This window comes from Natator depressus, chromosome 8 (assembly GCF_965152275.1).
Source record: "Natator depressus isolate rNatDep1 chromosome 8, rNatDep2.hap1, whole genome shotgun sequence".
In the NCBI taxonomy this organism is placed as follows: domain Eukaryota; kingdom Metazoa; phylum Chordata; order Testudines; family Cheloniidae; genus Natator; species Natator depressus.
Genome location: NC_134241.1, coordinates 63,104,117 through 63,123,833, shown reverse-complemented (window position 1 = coordinate 63,123,833; position 19,717 = coordinate 63,104,117). Strand labels below are relative to the sequence as shown.

Below are 19,717 nucleotides of genomic sequence, written 5' to 3'. Positions count from 1 at the left end.
CCCTGTGAGCCTGATCCAGCTGGCACAGGCCACTCACAAGTTTTTAATTGCAGTGTAGACATTCCATCAGAATGACAGTCCCTGATTTTGGGAAGAGCCGAGAGACTCAGCCTGGGAAACAGCAGAGCTCTGAGATAAAAAGAGAGCGACTCCAGCAGAGTGAGCTTCCTCCAACAATCTGTGTTGCTCTAATTCTTCATTTCTCTCCTTTTTTCTTTCTTATGTTTTCCCTCCCTTTGTCTCTATAGAGACAATCCTCTTTCCTTCAAGCAGATCTCCTGTGCTGTAGATCCAGCCCTGGATCAAGCTAACAGCACAGGTTAAACAAATACAGCTTCCTGAGTACATCAGGAGGTCCGGGTCAAGTCTGATCATTTCAGAGTAGCCATGCTGCTTGCTAATAGGTTTTTTCCTTCTTTCTCCTCTTTGGCTTTCCCCTAGTTCTGTAGTTTTCTCATCCCTTGGCCTGGGCTGAGACACCCACTGATAGCAGCAGGGTGGCAGGAAGGCAACAAGCTTCCTTTAAATAACATTCTCTGTGCACATGAAGGATATTAACTGAGGGCTGGCTTCCAAATGAATTCTGTGTCAGCAATAGAAATCTGCTTTTACCTTCTGACTTCCACTCCCTGGTGGAGTTTTTGGATGGGGTTTTAAACCACATCTTTTAGTTCTTATTCATTTGAATCGCTTGAAGCAACTGCTATAATTTTTTATACTGTCTAGTGCTTTTTTTTTCTTTTTTTTCTCCCCTTACCTCACTACAGATCAGCCACTTAATCTCGCTGGCTGCTTTCTTTTTAAAGCTTGGTAGTGCTAACCCTCCCCCTATGCCGTCCAAGAACAGAGCTCTGCATTCTGTGAGACTGTTTATTACACAAAATCAGATGCCGACTAAAGCAATGACCTGGAACCATGAAAGTGCTTCCCCATAGAGTGAATTACACGATAAGCAAGGGAAAAAAAATCACTTGATTATTTCAGGACACATGGCTGAAAAATGTGGCGGTATGTAATGGGATTACTTCAAAATGCTGTGCTGGAACCCAACAGTGGTGTTTTGTTTTTTTTCATGTGGCTTTGTTATCTAACTCCATGTAGTCTTTAAGATGTCAAATGAAATCCAATTAGATAATGAGGGAGTTCATTGATTTTAGTTTTTCAATAACATTAACAATAAAGCCAATTTTTTCAGGCACTGGAGCTAAATGGCAAGTACAAAAAAAGTGTGTGCAGCCACTGAATGTGCAAAGAACGTCGGTTTTGTAAACACTATGAATGCACAATTTTGTTTCGTAGGTTGAAAGTGGAAGGATGAAAGTTTGGCTCTAAATATCTATTTTTCTTCAAAGGTAAAGGACATTTTTCCCTAGTCCTACAGAGAGAACTTCCTCTAGCCTGATGCTTTATCACAGTGATCTTCCTCTTAAACCTTTGTAATCATCTATCATCTTTCTAAGGCTTTTAACCCACACTTAGGTGCTATGACACCAGGGCAAAATCTGATCAAGACGGCCCATTGTTAATAGTCTTAACTCAGAGATGCAAGGTGCCAGCAAAGGCGGAGTAAGCTGCCTCTCCAACACTCTTAATCACTAGAACTGGATATGGGTAATGAATCTAGGTCTCTTGCACGGCGAACATAATGCTAACGACCATTTGGACAAATGTCCATGCTTCTGAAGTGCACTCTCTAAATATAAAATGTTTGCATCACTTAAAGGGTCAACCTGACTACTTATCAGAGGAGGGTGAAAAATGCATTTTAGAATACATTGGACCCACTAAACTACTGTTCCCAGTTTCCATGCTGGAGGGAACTTTCTGAGCTTTGTGTTCCATTCAGAATCTTTTCCCATGGTTTTGAGGAAGGGTGTTTGACTGGGGAGTCAGCCACATAACTGGTTGCAGGTGCTGGCTGAGAAGTGGTGCAGGAAAATGAGTGGTAGAGGAAAGTATATGCTATCAGTATGTTGCATAGACTAGGAGAGACCAAAGAAAGAAACTAGAAGTAAACAATATGAAGGGTAAAGTCATGTACAGTGCAGTAGGTGAGAGTGATCGACTGAAAAATCAAGTGGACATGGAGGTCCAATAAAGTGGAGAAGGAGAAAGATGACTTTGAGCAAGGGTATGGAGAGAGGGAAAGAAAGATTGAATCAAGCATTTGAAAAAAGTCTGAAAACCCCCCAACTCTCAGCAGAGGAGAAAGAAAGAGAGAAGGGGCTGTGAAGGCAGAAGAAAGGGATCCTGAAAAGCAAATGCAAAGGCCAAAGAGCTTGGCAGATAAATCCAGTCCAGGGGATCTCAGTCTGAAGTTTTGAAACATTCTATGCCTGAAGATCTAATACACCTGATTTTATTTGATTAGCAAAACACATGGTGTAGCATTCTGAGCACATCCAGTTTAAGAAAGTTGCTTTAAGAGGAAAGTTATTCAAAGTCTGTGAAGTAGGTTGATCTCTGTCAAATGTTCTGTAGATTTTGTGTAATGTGAAACTTCCTGAATCCTTCCATCTCTAAAACTGATGTGATAACCCATAAAGCAGCAGCACTCAGCAGAGAACTTTGTTATGAAAATGTGAGTAAATAAACAGTGAGAAAGATAGCTTGGAACATAAAGTTGCTCTGCATGTCAAAATGAAAAAAGAGGTCTTTAATAGAGCTTACCCATGTACTCAGCTGGGCAGATGCAGTCATACTTGCCTATCTGGTTCAGGCAGGTAGCCCCATTCAAGCAGGGATCTGAATCACATTCATTCACTTCCAGGTCACAGTGCTTGCCTTGGTAGCCTGGGACACAGTAGCAGGAGTACCCGTCAATTCCTTCCCTGCACAATGCTCCATTGTGGCACGGATTTGAAATGCACACATTGAAGTAAGTCTCGCACAGCATGCCCGTGTATCCTGCACTACAAACACAGGTCGGGCCAGCCAAGCCTTTCTGACAAGTGCCTCCATGTCTACAAGGTTTTGTGTCACAGAGGCTGATGGCTGTTTCACAGGTAGCCCCACTGTACCCAGTGGGGCATTCACAAGTAAAGCTGAGGTTTCCTGCAGTGCTTAAACAGGTAGCGTTTTGAAGACAAGGGTTTGAGGAGCAAGGATCATCAGTTTTATTGCAGTCTTCCCCCAAAATATCAACTGTGTCTGCACAGCGGCAGGAATCGTCCTTAGCAGCAGCATCACATGTAGAGTTCTTTTGGCAAGAGTCTGACAGGCACCTGGAATCATTTCTTATGCTAAGTGACTCTAGGAAGGAAACACAAAAATTACTGAGAAACTTCCAGAGCAGTTTAAATTAAGAAAGAGCTACAAATCTTAGTATAATGTTGTTTTAAACTCCACCTCTGTCTTGTAATTCTCACTGTTGAAAAGAAAATAGAGTTGGGGGAGGAGGTGGCAATGAATTCTTTAATACAAAACAAACAAAAACAAAAAAACCAGTACCACAGAGTGTAATTTCCTATTACCCATCCCTTCCAGAGACCACTGTCAGCAGCGGCAAGATTTGCAGACTCACCGCCTAATACCAATAACAAAATGGTGACCCAACCATCACTGAACATTAGTACAGTCAGCCAGTGGTTTGGAATGCATATGATGTGGAACACTGGATCCTAAATTGATTTTATTGAGAGGGATAATAAAGTCTTACATGTATACAGCATCTTTCATAAGAACAGCCATACTGGGTCGGACCAAATGTCCATTTAGTCCAGTATCCAGTCTTCCAACAGTGGCCAATGCCAGGCGCTTCAGAGGGACGGAACAGAACAGGTAATCATCATGTGATCCATCCCCTGTCACCCATCTCAAAGGATCCCAACATGTTTTAATAAACTGATATACAAAGAGATCCCTTCATCCACCACTGGATGCAGCCACTTGTGGGGGAGAAGGGAGACATGGCAATTATTTAACTGAGCACAGCATCAGTTCAGGGCAACAAGTGAAGAATAATTTATCCAATTGAAACAGCACAAGGAATTTACGTAAACAGAAATTTAGCTGAATTACCTGGGTTAATACTATCTTCTTACAGAATGCTATGTGATCTTTCTTGCTCATTAATAGTCAGGACTTAGAAGACCTCTCTCTTCCAAAATGAAACAGCTCATTGACCCTATCATCACAGGGCATTACTTCAAGACCAATTCAGAGGAAAGCATACCACCTAGGGAATTATCAGCACCATTTCCTAGAGCACCTTGGAGTTCTCTCACTCAGGTTTGATCTGACTCACCCACAGCTTAGTTTGTAAGGTCTGAGAGGATCATTGGAGAGATGATGTCAACAGAGATGATCCTGTTGCTGCAGGATGTCTGTTACCCCTGGCCCCAGATCAGCAAAACATTTAAGCACATGTTTAAGTTCATGCCTAAGCAGCAAAGCACATAAGCCTGTCCCTAGGTGCTTTGTTGAACAGCGATGGACTGCTGACTTGGGGCCTGAGGAAGCAATTCTCTGATTGCCTCCTACTAAGCCAGTAGGCAATCCTAACATAGACTTTAGACAATAATGGATCAAATGTCACGTCCAGTCACGACCAATGAGTGGAAATGAGGAGGCGGGGTGGTTAGTTATTGACACAGCCCAGGAAATAAAATAGAAGATGTAGAAATAATGATGTTAAAAGCTTAACACATGTATAATATTTAACCTGTTACTAGAATATTAGGATTACAATTTTATCCAATGCAACTTTTTTTTGTAACCAATTGCCATCATGCTATGAACAAATACTGTCATGTCTAGTGAACATTTGAGTAGCACGGAACTTCTTCAGTGATGACAATATAGTGCTCCTGGAACTGTGCAGCATTCTGGAGTCAGAATAAAAGCAGTATAGCTGTTTAAATAAACAAAAAGTATACTACTGGAGGGGGAAAATCCATGTTCATACGTCGAAAAAAAGATGCTGTCACACCATGGCTGAGAAGCTACTAAATAAAGCTGAATGGACCCTTCAGTCAAGAGACAAAAGAGGTGCATGTGTGCTGGAGAATGCATATTATATTAAACTATCTGTGTTGCAATCCTGGTCTGACTGCATCATATTAGGGTTTTTTTCCCCCCTTTCAGTTTCTGTTCTGGAGCCCCGTTTTAGAAGTAGGCAGTATACATTTGTTGTATTGTAGCTGCTTGATATCGAATGGTGGAATGTTCTATTTAATAATATGCTGTTCCTTGTATGTGGGTGAGCTGTCCCTTTAAAGGGAATTCAGGCTCAGCTATCATCTGTCTCTAATTTATTCCTGGGTCTTGGGACTGACAGTCCAGAGAGCAGGTGACTGAGAGGCAGGCCAGCTAGGATATGTAAAAGGCAGCCTGCTCTTGGGGTGGGGCAGATGGTATTGGTAGGAGAAGCAATGAGCTGGGAGGCTCATCAATAACTGGGCTGTGGAGACAGATCAGTGATAGTTAGTTCACTGCTGAGAGATTCCTGGGGTAGAATAATGGCAGACTGGGGACACGCACCAAGAGCCAGGGGAGTTCCTTGTAGAAAGGGAGCCAAGAACAGAGCCTGTGAGGGAACTGGCTATGAAGGCCCAAGGAAGGGATTGGCAGTGTAGGAAGTGACTTGGGGGAAGTGAGGCAGGATGGGGTGTTAGTGAATGAGACAGCCACTTCACTCTCAGGGTCCCTAGACTGGAACTGAGGGAAAAGGAGAGCCGAGGTTCTCTGACACCTCAGCTGTCGCACCTGGAAAGTATGAGCTGATACAATGACACAATCAGTCCAGAGAGAGAGAGAGAGAAATCTGCCACTGACAGGAGGTCGACTATCTACAGAGCTCTGTAGATGATAAACTTTTTAGCCTAGGAAGGCAATGGAACAGTGGTCAGCCTTTAATACAAGAGACTTGGGGAACCTCTTCACTGAGATGGAAGGCGTAGGAGAACAAATCTGGGGAGAACAAAAGACCAATGAGGCCAGTCACAGAGGACAAAAGGGCTTGTACAGTATTTTGGTTTGGTTTTTTTGTTGTTTGAGGGAGGGTACAGGAGGACTTATTTAGTTTGGACTCCCTGGTTTTGTCCTGCAAGGAGAGGACTTTTTCTGGGGCCAGAGGGACAAAGCCTCAGATCATCTTACCAGGAAAGCATGCCTATAGTAGGAACTGTGGCAGAGTGACACATCTGGACATCAGAGAGGTGAGCTGTGCCTCATCATGTGGCTTCCTCTTTATGAGATGTGCAGAGGAGCTCTGGGTATATGTGAAAATAAAATATACCAATTTGGAGGGTGGGTCCCACATACGCAGGGATGGATATATTTATTGACTCGAAGGCCTAATTATTGCCTGATGAAACAAGTAGCCTGTGTGTGAATATTATATACCATATTAACAATGATTCCATGATTTGACCCAAACCAGTAGTGGCCTTTAAGGTATCCTGCAAATGAAAAACATGTGTTTTATGCCTTTTTGTTTCTTTATTATGATGTATAAATAAGACCTGAAAAGGGTTTTGGTTTTGCTTCTTCAACTGTTTTTTTTTTCTAGCCACCTATTCCTCCCCTCTCACTGTCTCCCAGAATATCATGAAAACCAAATCTTTTACTTCCCCATTTACGAGGATTATGGAAAAAGGAGTAGGAGCTTCCCTCCCCTCCCACCCAGCCCTGAATTATCCATAGGAGTTTGAACTAAATTTTGCTAATAAAAAACTAGGGAGTTTTAATCAGTCTGTGAATAGAATCTGGGAGGGGAAGGAATTTTTTATGGCGGCACTGGCTGTGACACCATAGTTAAGGTTGACTTTTGCACTTATAGAATGATTTCAGCCTCCAAGTCATGAACATGGAGGGGCAGGGAGGGAAGCAGATCCTCCCAAACTTACTTGAGTGTAGAATTCATTATCTGAGAATTTACAAGTAAATCTGTTAATTAGTTTGTTAGAATTAATGAAGCTGGGTTCTTTAAGAAAACTAGCATCTATGTTAGGCACTTCTTAGGACCATATGATCTTAATAACACAATAATGCATTCTTCAAACTGTTTATATAGTTACATTAATTGAAATTGTATGATTAGGATATATCTGAAGAAATTAGGCTGTTTAAGTAATTAGCAATTGTATCCAGCTATGACTATACAGGCTACAAGAGGGGTAGGTCAACAGCTCAGCTGGGGAGATTCTCAGGGGGACGCTTCTGTCTGGTTTATGTCAGAGCAACATAAAGGGCCCTTAGGGCCACAAAGAACTGGGCACTTTCTCTCTCTCATGTGCTTGGCTTTGGGTTTTATTTGTATAGTCCCAAGGAGCATAAAAGCAGTCCTGGATGGAGATGCTGTCGTTGCTTAGGATGGGTCCTGCCCTTCGGATGGCTTTGCCGACTAGGATCAAGAATTTGCATTAACAGCATAGGCAGACTGGAGCTCCTGGAAGAAACTATGCACAATGGTCTCTTGATGGTAGCCTCTCCTGTTAAGAAGGCAGGCATCTGGATTCTTACCAAGCTGTAGCATCTGCACTGCTACCATCTTTCTTCCTGTAGCTCTCCTTGGGGAAGAACAGATCTGCATGCCCCCCCTTGTGGTTCTTTGCCACGGTGTGTGGTCCATGATCTGGCCCCTACTGTATTTGTCCAGACTGTATAATCACACTTTATTCTTCCTTTCCAGTTTCAATTTGACACACAGCAATGTTCTCTCTCTACAAGCTAGATTGGCACTGTGCAATTTGCTCTGAATAAGGGGCATCATGTAGCCATGCTTCCTCAGTAGCACAGCAGGGACCAGGCTGTGACTCAAAGGGTGGGAATTTTGAAAGCACGTAAGCGACTTAGGTGCACAAGTTCCATTAATTCTCAAGGCTCCTAAGTGAGTTAGGTGCTTTTGAAAACCCACCCTCTGAGTCACAATATGGTCCTGGTTCCCCCCACGCCCACCATTTTCCATGCCACAGTCCTCTTCCTGTTGCAGGTTACTTCTCCCCCTCTGCCCAGCTCAGGTGTGCTGGTGAGTGCATATGGGGTAGGGGAGAATAGGGTCAAGGGTCTACTTACTCGCCACTTACCTGTGCAGGATGTGACCTATGGTGTGAGTAGCCCATGCCCAGGAGAAAGGGCACACGGGTGTACAGGATGGCTCAGGTTGAGTGCTACATGGTAGCTATCAGAAGAATAATGTCTCAGTTTAACATAGTAGGAAAGGAGAGTAGGGCAAGTGACGAAACATTTGAATGTTCTTGGGAGCTAGGTTTTGGCAGCTTTATATAGAGATCACCTTATGTGTCCTCACATGTTCCAAACTAAACTCTGCAGAGAATGAACCTTTTGCATTCTCAACCAATTAAGATCACTTGATCAGTGACCTGCTCTGACAGAGATTCTTAAAATTAATGTTTAACATTAGAACAATTCAAACAAAGCACTGATCGCTTTAGATTTAGACTGATTGACACATGAAGTAATTATCTGAGTCTCTTTAAAACATCACCACATTAATCTAATTACTAGAGAAATTAGCGCCAAACCTTTTACCCCATGGTTAAGGCATTTTGATGTGAAATGCTTGGCAGTACACTTCATAGAAGATGGAATATATTGGATTCTCTGAGTTTCTATACTAAATTCTTTGCAGTAAAGCTCGCCACCTACTGGTTATCACCCATACTACTAGAAATGGTGTAAATAGTCTGTAACATTAATGAGATGGAGTTAGAAGAAACTAGTCACATTTAAGAGACTTTTTAGAAATAAAGGGGCCATATCTTCATTCAGATAAGATGGTTTAAGTCCACTGAAGTTAACAGGGTTGCACTTGTGTAATTGAGAGCATATTACCAATCAACACTGAAAAATGTATGATGCTCTTTCTTCTTACAGATTTCTGCTTCAGTGGCCAGAATCCACCCTCGTGATGTTACAAGACAATGTTATTTATGAGGCTGTGAATGCACAGCCATGTGCACCTGAGGGCCAAATTTGACCCTTCAAGGTTAAATCAACAGAACAATAACAAAGAGATGAAGATTCTAGGGTGGGATTTTCAGAAGTGACTTGGCACAGTTCCATGGACTTTCAATGGGATTTGTGCTCCTAGGTCACTCTTAATACTTTTGCTTTAGGGATCAGTTTCTTCTAATATCTGTCCTATTCAGAGCTAGATGCTTCATGGGTTTGGGGGTTTTTAAACATAAAAAATTAACAGACACAAGAATAAATGATTCCCTCAGTTCCGATCCTATTCAGGTCTTATTTAACAGCTCTTATCTCCCTCAAATGAACGACTTCAGGCTCAATGGGGAACAACCTCTGCCCCCCAGTAAGTTGAATTATACATCCACCTTGTTCATAGACCACATGCTGGTTTCTTCCTTAACCTTCACCCAGCATCCCCTTTAATACTCATATATTGGTAAGGACTCTGAATCCAGGATCCTATTGTCCCCTAATCAACTGGGCTCCAATCCCAGCACTGACTCACTTGTCCAGCTGTGCATTGCACAGTGCAACCTGCACTCCCAATAGACACACAGCTGTTAGTCAGCTTCGCAGAGTGACCTGGCCTGTTCCTATCTAGTAGCTCCCAGAGTAAGACAGATGGGAATGACTTTTGCCTGTAGAGAAGAAGGTGGATATGGTATAATCTCATCTTTGATTCCAGTTAGTCTCAGAATCTTTGCAAAGCTGGGGTTCAGCCCTTTCCGCAGCCCCACCTTGCCCAGGGTGATTTTTTTTAATATACTGGCAAAAAATATTATCTTTGGTCCCTGTCACCATATGATAGGTGGGTGGAGACTTGCCAGCATATAGACTCACTAATCAGTTTCCCAAAGTTGTTTCCCCCGACCCTTAGGCTTTTGTACTTTGTCCATATCTATGCCTAAAATTTGCCAATCTAGGGTATCAGGGCAAAAGTTGCAGCTCTGAATGCACACTGTTTTCCACCTCTTTGTTTCAGCACCATCGCTGGTTCTGCTCCTGGTTCTGCCTAGTGTCTAGCATTGTTTTGCTAAAATGACTGTTTGCTGGAGACAGGCTGTTGAGATTGGGCTATTAACATTTAAAATATACTAAAACATGTTTATACAATGCTTTTCATCCCCATATTTCATAGTGCTTTATGAAAGGTGGTATGTATCGTTATCCCCATTTTACAGAAAGGCGCTGAGAATAAATGACTTACCCAAAGCGGCAGGCTGAGTCAGCTGCAGAGTTGGGCCTGGAACCCAGGTCAGGAGACTTGTCTTTGTGCTTGGACCATAGCAGCACTTCATAATACTTTGCACTTCTATAGCACCTTCCATTGAGGATCTCAACACTTAATAAATGTAAATCATTTACTGATAAGATGATTAGGTAAGAGTTTTTTTTTCTTTTCTTTTTCCTCCAAAAAGCCCTACAAGTGTAGGTAGTAGTCAGAGAAGAAAAACACATCCTTTGGCCCGCAGAATTCTGCTGGGTTGTTTCTGATATATATACACAATCCCAAATAAATGTTCTTTCTGGACACATTTCCATAAGGTAGCTAAATACTGTAACTCGAGGCAGGAGTTTTTACTAAATTTCAGTCACTAAGGGCCTAGTTCATTGCATTCAGGTGAACTATTGTCAGGCCTGGACTGTGCTAACTAGTTCATCATGGCTTGCAGATGCTTATTGTTAGCAAACCGATTCCTCAGTAGGGCCTGCTTTTTTTTTTCTTGGAGAAAGAAGGGCCTGATCTTCACTGGTGCTTTCAGAACCAACAGCTATAGGGTCCTCTCATGTAATCTACAGACATTTTCTGACCTTCTCAAAGCAGTTGGTATATTTCCTAGGAGAAGAACTCCCCTGCAGAAGACAACTAGATCCTGGATACATTTTAAAGTCATCAGCACTGACAAGCGCATGGTGTCTGGCAGGGGACTTAATTGGCTGCACATTCCCCTTTATTGAACATATAGCTAGTGCTTCACTTGTCTGCTAAATTAAAATCTGGAAGTTTAAATTATTGTGACTCTCTCTCACGCACATTTAAGTAACAACCACACACACTAACATAGGCAAGGGAGATCAAAACGAAGACTGGTATTCTGTCCTTGCCCAGACCTTTTGTTTCATATTGAGCAGATCCAGCTGTGCATCACCATACATGTTCATCTGAGGGGAGCACCATCCCCTAGTGTTGCCTAACACATTGTCAAAGGCTTGAATGTTTAGCCTTATACCTGCCACAGAAGTGTTAACATGTACTAATGTTCTTTGTCCTGCTGCAGCACACATGCTGGACTATTAGTTGATAGCTGAGACTTTCAATTTTAAGTGCCTTTAGTCATAACGATTTAATTCCTTAATTATTAATCAAGTGGTGTTGAGCAGGGATTATATTTGAGTAGGAGAAATTGCGTGCTGCTCCACTCAAGTACAACCCACAGTCCCTGCCTATATGGGTTGGGATTTTTTGCTAAAATGATCAGCAGCAGAATAGTTAACTATGTTGACATGTGGAAAGTCCTCATTAGCTTTTAGAGGTGACAGTGCATTGAGATAAACACAGCACCATTGGCCTCTCAGTCTGTCAGGTGACTTAGCAAAAGTAGATGGCATTGGTTCACATTCAGAAGGTTTCCTTCACAACCAGATAAGGCTAGCAGAGAAGTGCTGGTACAACAAACTCCTGAGTAGCTGCTTAGTCCTGTCCCTGGGGTTTGGAGTCAGAACCATCCTTCAACATTTGTTGTTCATTTCTTGTTTAAACAAATCTGTCACTGAGATTATAACACAAATGTATGAGTTCCTGTCACTGAAATATCAAGTTCTCTGGTCCTAGTAAGGTTTTGAGAGAATTAGCATTTAAGTGGATGTATCTGCATTGCTCAAAGTGCTTAGCACTGCACTGGAGAGTGCTTGGCTCTGGTATACCTAGACATATCTCAGTTTATCTGCAATGTGCCAGTGAAAACATGTGGTTCATAACTATGCTGTGACTCCCTGGAAAAGACAGCCCTAGAAGGCTCTGGCTGTGCATATGCATTAAACCTTGGGGTGGCACTGGTGGCACTTAAGGAAGCACTGGTGAATATGAGACCACAGAAGCATAATACGGAGAACAAAGAGACAGGGATTGAGTTGTCTCGGACATCTTTAGCATGACTTTGAAGGAACGGATGTTATGATTGGATCAACACATGGGGGAAGGAAAGCATGCCAACGGGGTAGATACAACACCAATAAAGCCATAGGAACGTGTACTGATGGATGGGAATACCTCAAGAGATACAAGGCACCACCAACGCAACTTCATCCACTAGCATTGTCTGGGGTCCAACCTCTACCTTCCCTCAGTACCGCTCAAGTTCTCCTAAGTCATGTAGCTCTCACAACTACTGTTCTCTCCATCTCTCTCTCCCATTTCTATCTGTGTCCCATTCCTCCTTTCCCAGCTGTGCTCCATCATTTAATACAATGAACAGTTTAATTACATTGCCACTCTATGTTTCTTCTGGAGACCAGATCAGCACTCAGGCACCTGATGAGAGCGAAAGAAATGCCATCCCTTCTTCCCCATGCTTCAGCCATTCTCTATGACCTGACTTTCTTGGTCCAGAGCCTGTGCACAATTTAGAATTAATACCCAATGTTTACTTATTTCCAAAATGAAACTAAGTGCTGTACTTCAGAAGGTCTAAACATGCTTCTGTCAAACAAGCAAGCACATGCCAGTGAGCCCTAGGAAGATGCTAACAGTTTGGTTATAAAAGAGTTAAGATTAAGGGTCTCTTGAATGTGTTTACTTCAGTTGTGTTTCCAAAGCATCCTAGCATGTTGTTATAGAAACCACAGGCAGGTTTAAATCTTGAATCGAGATTATTGCCATAGTAACCAGCACCACCAAAAAAAAAAAGTCAGTTATTCAAAACATTCAATTTCCATGGAAAAGGCCAATTTTGTTTTCAAATGCACTTGTACCGGCAGAAACAAAGAAACTAAATTAACAACATATTTGCTACAGCAGAAGCACTATGCAAGGCATATTAGTGTATCAGTAACTACTGAAAAGCATTATAATTTGAAAATGTTGTTTAGGAAACACTTGAAGATCAAAGACATTTGTGATTCAAATTACAGAATTGGCTATTAAATGGGTGCCTTCATTTCATTATTCTTCCATGAGCCCTGAAAGCACATGCTAATGTGACAATGCTCCCCGAGCATGAAGGCTGTTACTGTTTTCCATTGTTTTCTTTTGCTACCATTTTATCTTTGTGCAATCCCAGCCTGCCTCCTCCTATGAGCAGCTACCGATTATACTAAACACACTGACAATATGACAGGTTTTCCTACAAAACAACCACACACTGATTACCTATCAAGTCACAATGTGGTGTGTTTGTTCAAAGGCACTAAGTTGGCATCACACACCCTCACAGCTTCCCCTCCCCATTAAGGAGCACATGAGACAATGAGAGAAATGGTGCTACTCATTAACTCATGGAGTATCTTGCAAGCTAGTGCACAAGAACACAAACCTCCTAAGTGTCACTGCTTTCTTCTGGCTCTTCCTCTTCCACTTCCATTCTTTGCTTAGATGTAACCAGACTGCTCTTGCTTACATTTGTTTTGCACCAGTGGGCTCAAAAGGGCTTTTAAAGCCGTTGGTGTCGTGCTACTGCCACATAACCTTTGCCAGGATGCAGTGAGTGCTCCCAGCTGTGCTGGCAGCTGGGCAGGGAGAAACAGTGCCATGGAGGGCTGGGGGACGTTGTTCAGATGAAACTAGTTCCATCAAACAAATTCAGTTCATCGAAAACATTTCATGAATTCCCATCAGATTTGCTCAATTATTTTGATCTAAAAACAAAACAAAAAAATCCAGTGGTTTGGTTTTGACTTTTTTTATTATTATTATTTAAAGGAAACATTTCGGGTAAGCTATGTTGCGCGTTTGTAGAGCCATAATATAAATAGAAAAGGAGGACTTGTGGCACCTTAGAGACTAACAAATTTATCTGAGCATAAGCTTTCGTGAGCTACAGCTCACTTCATCAGATGCATTCAGTGGAAAATACAGTGGGGAGATTTATATACACAGAGAACATGAAACAATGGGTGTTACCATACAGACTGTAATGAGTGTGATCGGGTAAGGTGAGCTATTACCAGCAGGAGAGCGGGGGGCGGGGGGGGGAACCTTTTGTTGCAAGGTTAGGTTCCTGGGTTAGTGGTTCTGTTGTGTGGTGTGTGGTTGCTGATGAGTATTTGCTTCAGGTTGGGGGGCTGTCTGTAAGCAAGGACTGACCTGTCTCCCAAGATCTGTGAGAGTGATGGGTCATCCTTCAGGATAGGTTGAAGATCCTTGATGATGCATTGGAAGGGTTTTAGTTGGCGGCTGAAGCTAAAACTTCTCCACTAACCCAGGAACCTATCCTTGCAACAAAGCCCGTTGCCAACTGTGTCTACATATCTATTCAGGGGACACCATCATAGGGCCTAATCACATCAGCCACACTATCAGAGGCTCATTCACCTGCACATCTACCAATGTGATATATGCCATCATGTGCCAGCAATGCCCCTCTGCCATGTACATTGGCCAGACTGGACAGTCTCTACATAAAAGAATAAATGGACACAAATCAGACATCAAGTATTATAACATTCAAAAATCAGTCGGAGAACACTTCAATCTCTCTGGTCACTCGATTACAGACCTAAAAGTGGTAATTCTTCAACAAAAAAACCTTCAAAAACTACTCCAACGAGAGACTGCTGAATTGGAATTAATTTACAAACTGGACACCATTAACTTAGGCTTGAATAAAGACTGGGAGTGGATGTGTCATTACACAAAGTAAAACTATTTCCCCATGTTTATTTCCCCCCCCCCCCCACTGTTCCTCACACGTTCTTGTCAACTGCTGGAAATGACCCACCTTGATTATCACTACAAAAGTTTTTTTTCTCTCTCTCTCCTGCTGGTAATAGCTCACCTTACCTGATCACTCTCATTACAGTGTGTATGGTAACATCCATTGTTTCATGTTCTCTGTGTATATAAAATCTCCCCACTGTATTTTCCACTGCATGCATCCAATGAAGTGAGCTGTAGCTCACAAAAGCTTATGCTCAAATAAATTTGTTAGTCTCTAAGGTGCCACAAGTACTCCTTTTCTTTTTGCGGATACAGACTAACACGGCTGCTACTCTGAAACTTGTAAATACCCAGTGACGGCATCTAAACTACAGCCTTTTCAGGGAGATCTTTTTCAAGACATGGCATGTTTTACAGTCCCAAAGGGCATAGTATGCAGTGCTGAAAGGCTGAAGAATAGATTTAGAACTAATTCCCGCTACTTAGTACTTTAGGATTCTCAAAAGCAATTTTTTCCAGGGATCATATTTCCTTTGATCTTGCAATAATTAATTATTATAGGTAGCCTTGAACGAAACTAGGCATTCTGTTACTGTACTCCTAAGACACTGTGTTCACAGTTACAAGGAACAAACTATCTGAATTAATAGTTTTAGTATAGGTGCATGAGTGGTGTATTTTCGTAACTGCTTGGTACTGATATTTTTAAGGAACTGATTATTCATAAATACCAAACCTGACCATGATCATGACATTCAAATAACATAAATATAATATTAATTGTCTTCATTTTGGTGTAATTAATATATTTTAATTCTACTACTTTGAAAGAGGAAATTTTGGTTCTGTTATGATTGTTGGAGTTTTTATGGATAATAACTACAGGATCAGGTCCTAGCTGTGTCCTTTAGCTCCCCTTCTATTAGCATACCAGAAAAATGGCTTGGTCTGATGTTTTCTAACTGCTGCACTTCAAGTTTTCTTCCTCTTCCCCTCTCCCATGGTGAATGGGAGTTTATATTAGTGCTAATAGTTTTAGATTAATTTTGTTTCTTGTTTCAAATTGTCCATGAACAGCTTATGATTTTTTCTATCCAGTTTTTGAAATTAGTCACTGAATAACTTCAGCAAATATGCTAGGTCTGTAGAGCGTGCATGTTCAGTTTGAGACTCCAAGAACTTGGCTTGTTTAGCCTAACCAAAAGAAGGCTGACAGGAGATGTGACTGCTCTCTAGAAATACATCAGTGGGATAAATACCAGGGAGGGAGAAGAGTTATTTAAGTTAAGCACCAATGTGGATATAAGAACAAATGGATATAAACTGGCCATCAACAAGTTTAGGCTTGAAATTAGACAAAGGTTTCTGACCATCGGAGGAGTAAAGTTCTGTAACAGCCTTCCAAAGGGGAGCAGTGGGGGCAAAAAACCTAACTGGCTTCAAGACTGAGCTTGATAAATTTATGGAGAGGTCAGTATGATGAGACTCCCTACAATGGCATGTAGCCAGTCTGTAACTACTAGCAGCAAATGGCTCAAATGGCTGGTGATGGGACACTAGATGGGAAGGACTCTGAATTACTGCAGAGAATTCTTTCCCAGGTGTCTGGCTAGTGGCTCTTACCTAAATGTTTAGAGTTTTTCCTCAGATCAGACTGGCAAAGACCTTGGGGTTTGGTTTTTTTTTTTTTTGCCTTCCTCTGCAGCATGGGACATGGGTCACTTGCACTTAAACTAGTGTAAATGGTGGATTCTCTGTAACTTGAAGTGTTTAAATCATGATTTGAGGACTTCAGTAACTCAGCCAGAGGTTATAGGCCTATTACAGAAGTGGGTGGGCAAGGTTCTGTCGCCTGCAATGTGCAAGAGGTCAGACTAGATGATCATGATGGACCCTTTTGACCTAGTCTATGAGTCTGTTTTAATTAGCTGACATTCAAAGTCAGAAATGTGTTGGTTAGTTTTGATTGGACACATAGGTCACACGGTATGAATGTTTCCTTAATGGATGAGCTTAAGCCTTAGGACTTGTCTACATAAACACTTAGTTAACAGCAAGCTGAAATGAATCTATCCTGCACTAGCCTGCCATGCACTAGTTGTCCAGGTGGACACTCTAATCCACTCCTGTTTCAAAATGGGGTAGATCCAAGTGCCCTCGGGAATTCTTTTAGTGTGCAGCAGCAGGGTCCACATGGACACTTAGTGTGTAGCAGGCTAGTGTAAGGTAGATTTACATCGAACTTGTCATGAACTGAGTGTTTGTATAGACAAACTTTAGGATCAGGTTGCCAGCGTAAATATTCCATTTTTTAATAATTCAGAATTCATATCCTGTAAATATTCTTCAGTATTTGCTTAAATTTCACTGTTTCACCAAGCACTTCTATCCAAAAATTCATGTGCTCAAATATTCATAGAAAGTAAACACAAAAGGATCATGGACATAGCCAAATGGAAATTTTTAAGATTTTGAAAAAATATTTGCAGACGTTTGGCAGGATTGCTCATCTGTTCTGAATACAAGTAATTAAGGCATATATCTAATTATAATATCTGATTAGCACCATTATCTTTACTGAGGAGGAAAAACTAATACAATGAAATATAAAATTAAGAATTTACTTATTTTATTCCTTAGATTCACAAATATGTAGTATCTTTGTAATAATTTGCTAGGAACATATAATGATACCTAGTTTTAAGCAGAAGCAAGGATAGCACAGTATGGCACTACTAGTGATTTCCTAGCAAAAATAGTTACTTCTCACAGTCCCCTTCTTCCCAGATTTTTCCCTAAAGTCCTCAGCTTGCCCTCATTCTACACACAGTTCCCACTGGTCTCAATAAAAGTTGCATTTGCTGATTAAGAATACTGTATCCCTCTTAAGTGGTTTTATGACATAAGAGAAATTTTCTAACTCTTCTCTAATCCTGAAATCCAAGATATACATGCAATAGCTAAATGCAGGAACTGCCAGATTTATTGGTCCATCAACAGTTTTTTTCATCATGATGGGGGACACTGCTCTCAATTCATCCTGGTGAAGCACCCAGAAAAATGCTATTGCCCCAATGCAAAATTCCCAGGAAAGTCAACTTGAGTTGTGTTGCATTACTAGAGTACAGAATTTGACTTTTGGGGCAGATATAAGCAATCTCAGACCTGTCAATTGGTTCCCAGTGCCCTGAAACATCTAAGAAATTTATGATAGAAGTTAAATTCACCAAACTGGAACAGCAGTAAATTATACAACCCTGAACCAACTGATCAGTCTATACCCCAAGTTAGATGCACCCTAAAGTAGGTTAGGTAGCATTGCTTCTATCTGCCTGTCCACGGGATTTTGGTGGGGGAGGGCATCCCTGCTCAATGGATGAACTGAAACAGTGCATCTCCTAGCTGCATTCTTTCCGTGCAGTGATAGCCCCTGCAACAATGGAGAATATGCAGCCAGATTCTACTGCAGGTGGATTTACTGCTGCTAGGGCTGTGCATCTAGGTCTGCTCTGGCTTCCATTGGGCATAGACCCAGGATTGAAGCTGGGCCTAGAGAGGAGATATGGCATACAAGATAAAACCATTATAATAGTCTTTATCATCTGATTACTTTACACCGGGGTTTCATGTGTGTCTATATGTGTAACCTACACAAAGCAGCCCTTGTAAAACTCCCGTCCAGGGTTTCTTTGTGACTATTTCAGGTAAAGAGAGTGGGCTAATAAAGTCTACATTGATATCAGGCTGCTAGAGGTTTGCTTTAATCTGCTTCATCTACTTGAGATAAAACCTACTGTTAATGAGTTATCTGCAATAGCCATATATAAAGTCCAGGCACCTGTTTCCATCCCAGCATCACATGCATCAGTGAAGTGCTTAGTAGGGTATAGCAACTGGCAGAGTTCATGTCCACATTTCATTTGTGTGAGAGCATGGTTCCCTAGCCATAGCATGTACTTAATAAAGCAGACTAGAAAAAGGGGCCTGCTGTATGAAGATGTGAAGCTAGATCTTCCAGGATACTAAGAGTGCTTTGCACTTCCCTTGTGGCCCAAACAAGCCCTAAAGCTCATTTAAATGGCCACTTGAGATTCCCCTCTGCATAAGGGAATCCCCAGGTAACGTAGAGCTCCTGTGGTACTCTCTCTCTCCCAGCTTTTGGAGCAGGGGATATTGCCAAGAAATAGGGGATAGGGCTGGGTCTGTGTAAGCCCAGTGGCCCTGTGGAGCCGTTGGCAACTGGTGTAAAACAGAGTAGCCCTGAGGATACTCTAATTTACACTGGAGACCAGCCAAGCAGACATATGGCTGCCTCCCCTTCTGAGCTGTCTTGAGCATGTAGGCAGTACCACAAGCAGGCTGGAGGGTGTATTAAATGGTACCTTATTATACTCCACTTCAGAAAAATCTCGGTGTGCATTTCAAACCCTAGCTTTAAATTTCTACTACAAGAATAATATTTTGAGAGACAAAGCTCCGCCTGGCCAAAATCTGGCAGATCTTAAAAGTGTGGCAGGAGTCTGAAAAGCAATTGTAAGGCTGATCCCTCACTACTCAACAGATCAGCAGCATGTGCATATGCAGAATCATCTCTGATGAGACAGAATGAGCTGGATTCTCATCAGTTTTGTGCATCATCAGTAGAACTGTGCCCTACTAATCCCCAGTCATTCCTGTGCACACCCAATAAAGGTTAAAGGGGTTGCACCAGTGTCACTATAAGGACACTATTTGGCCTACAGAAGCTTTATTAGTGGCAGTGATGTGGAGGGAAAACACTTGAATCATATCCCAGGGCGAGTTTTCAGAACTGATGATTAAAAACACCCCCGTAGTTTCACCTGTAAGCTGAGAAAACTGGATCTGATTAACAGTGAGTAATGCTAAACATGAAACCCCACAATGCCA

The 19,717-nt window shown here is 41.8% G+C and overlaps 1 protein-coding gene across 3 annotated transcripts in view; it reads right to left on the bottom strand.

The window, feature by feature from the left end:
- Positions 1 to 19,717, bottom strand: part of CRB1 (crumbs cell polarity complex component 1) — a 158,321-nt gene that overhangs the window by 108,817 nt on the left and 29,787 nt on the right. For all 3 annotated transcript variants that reach the window (XM_074961174.1, XM_074961172.1, XM_074961173.1), the window contains exon 2: positions 2,671 to 3,252. In XM_074961174.1, coding sequence (XP_074817275.1) covers positions 2,671 to 3,252 — 582 coding nt within the window. The remainder of the gene's footprint in view (positions 1 to 2,670; positions 3,253 to 19,717) is intronic.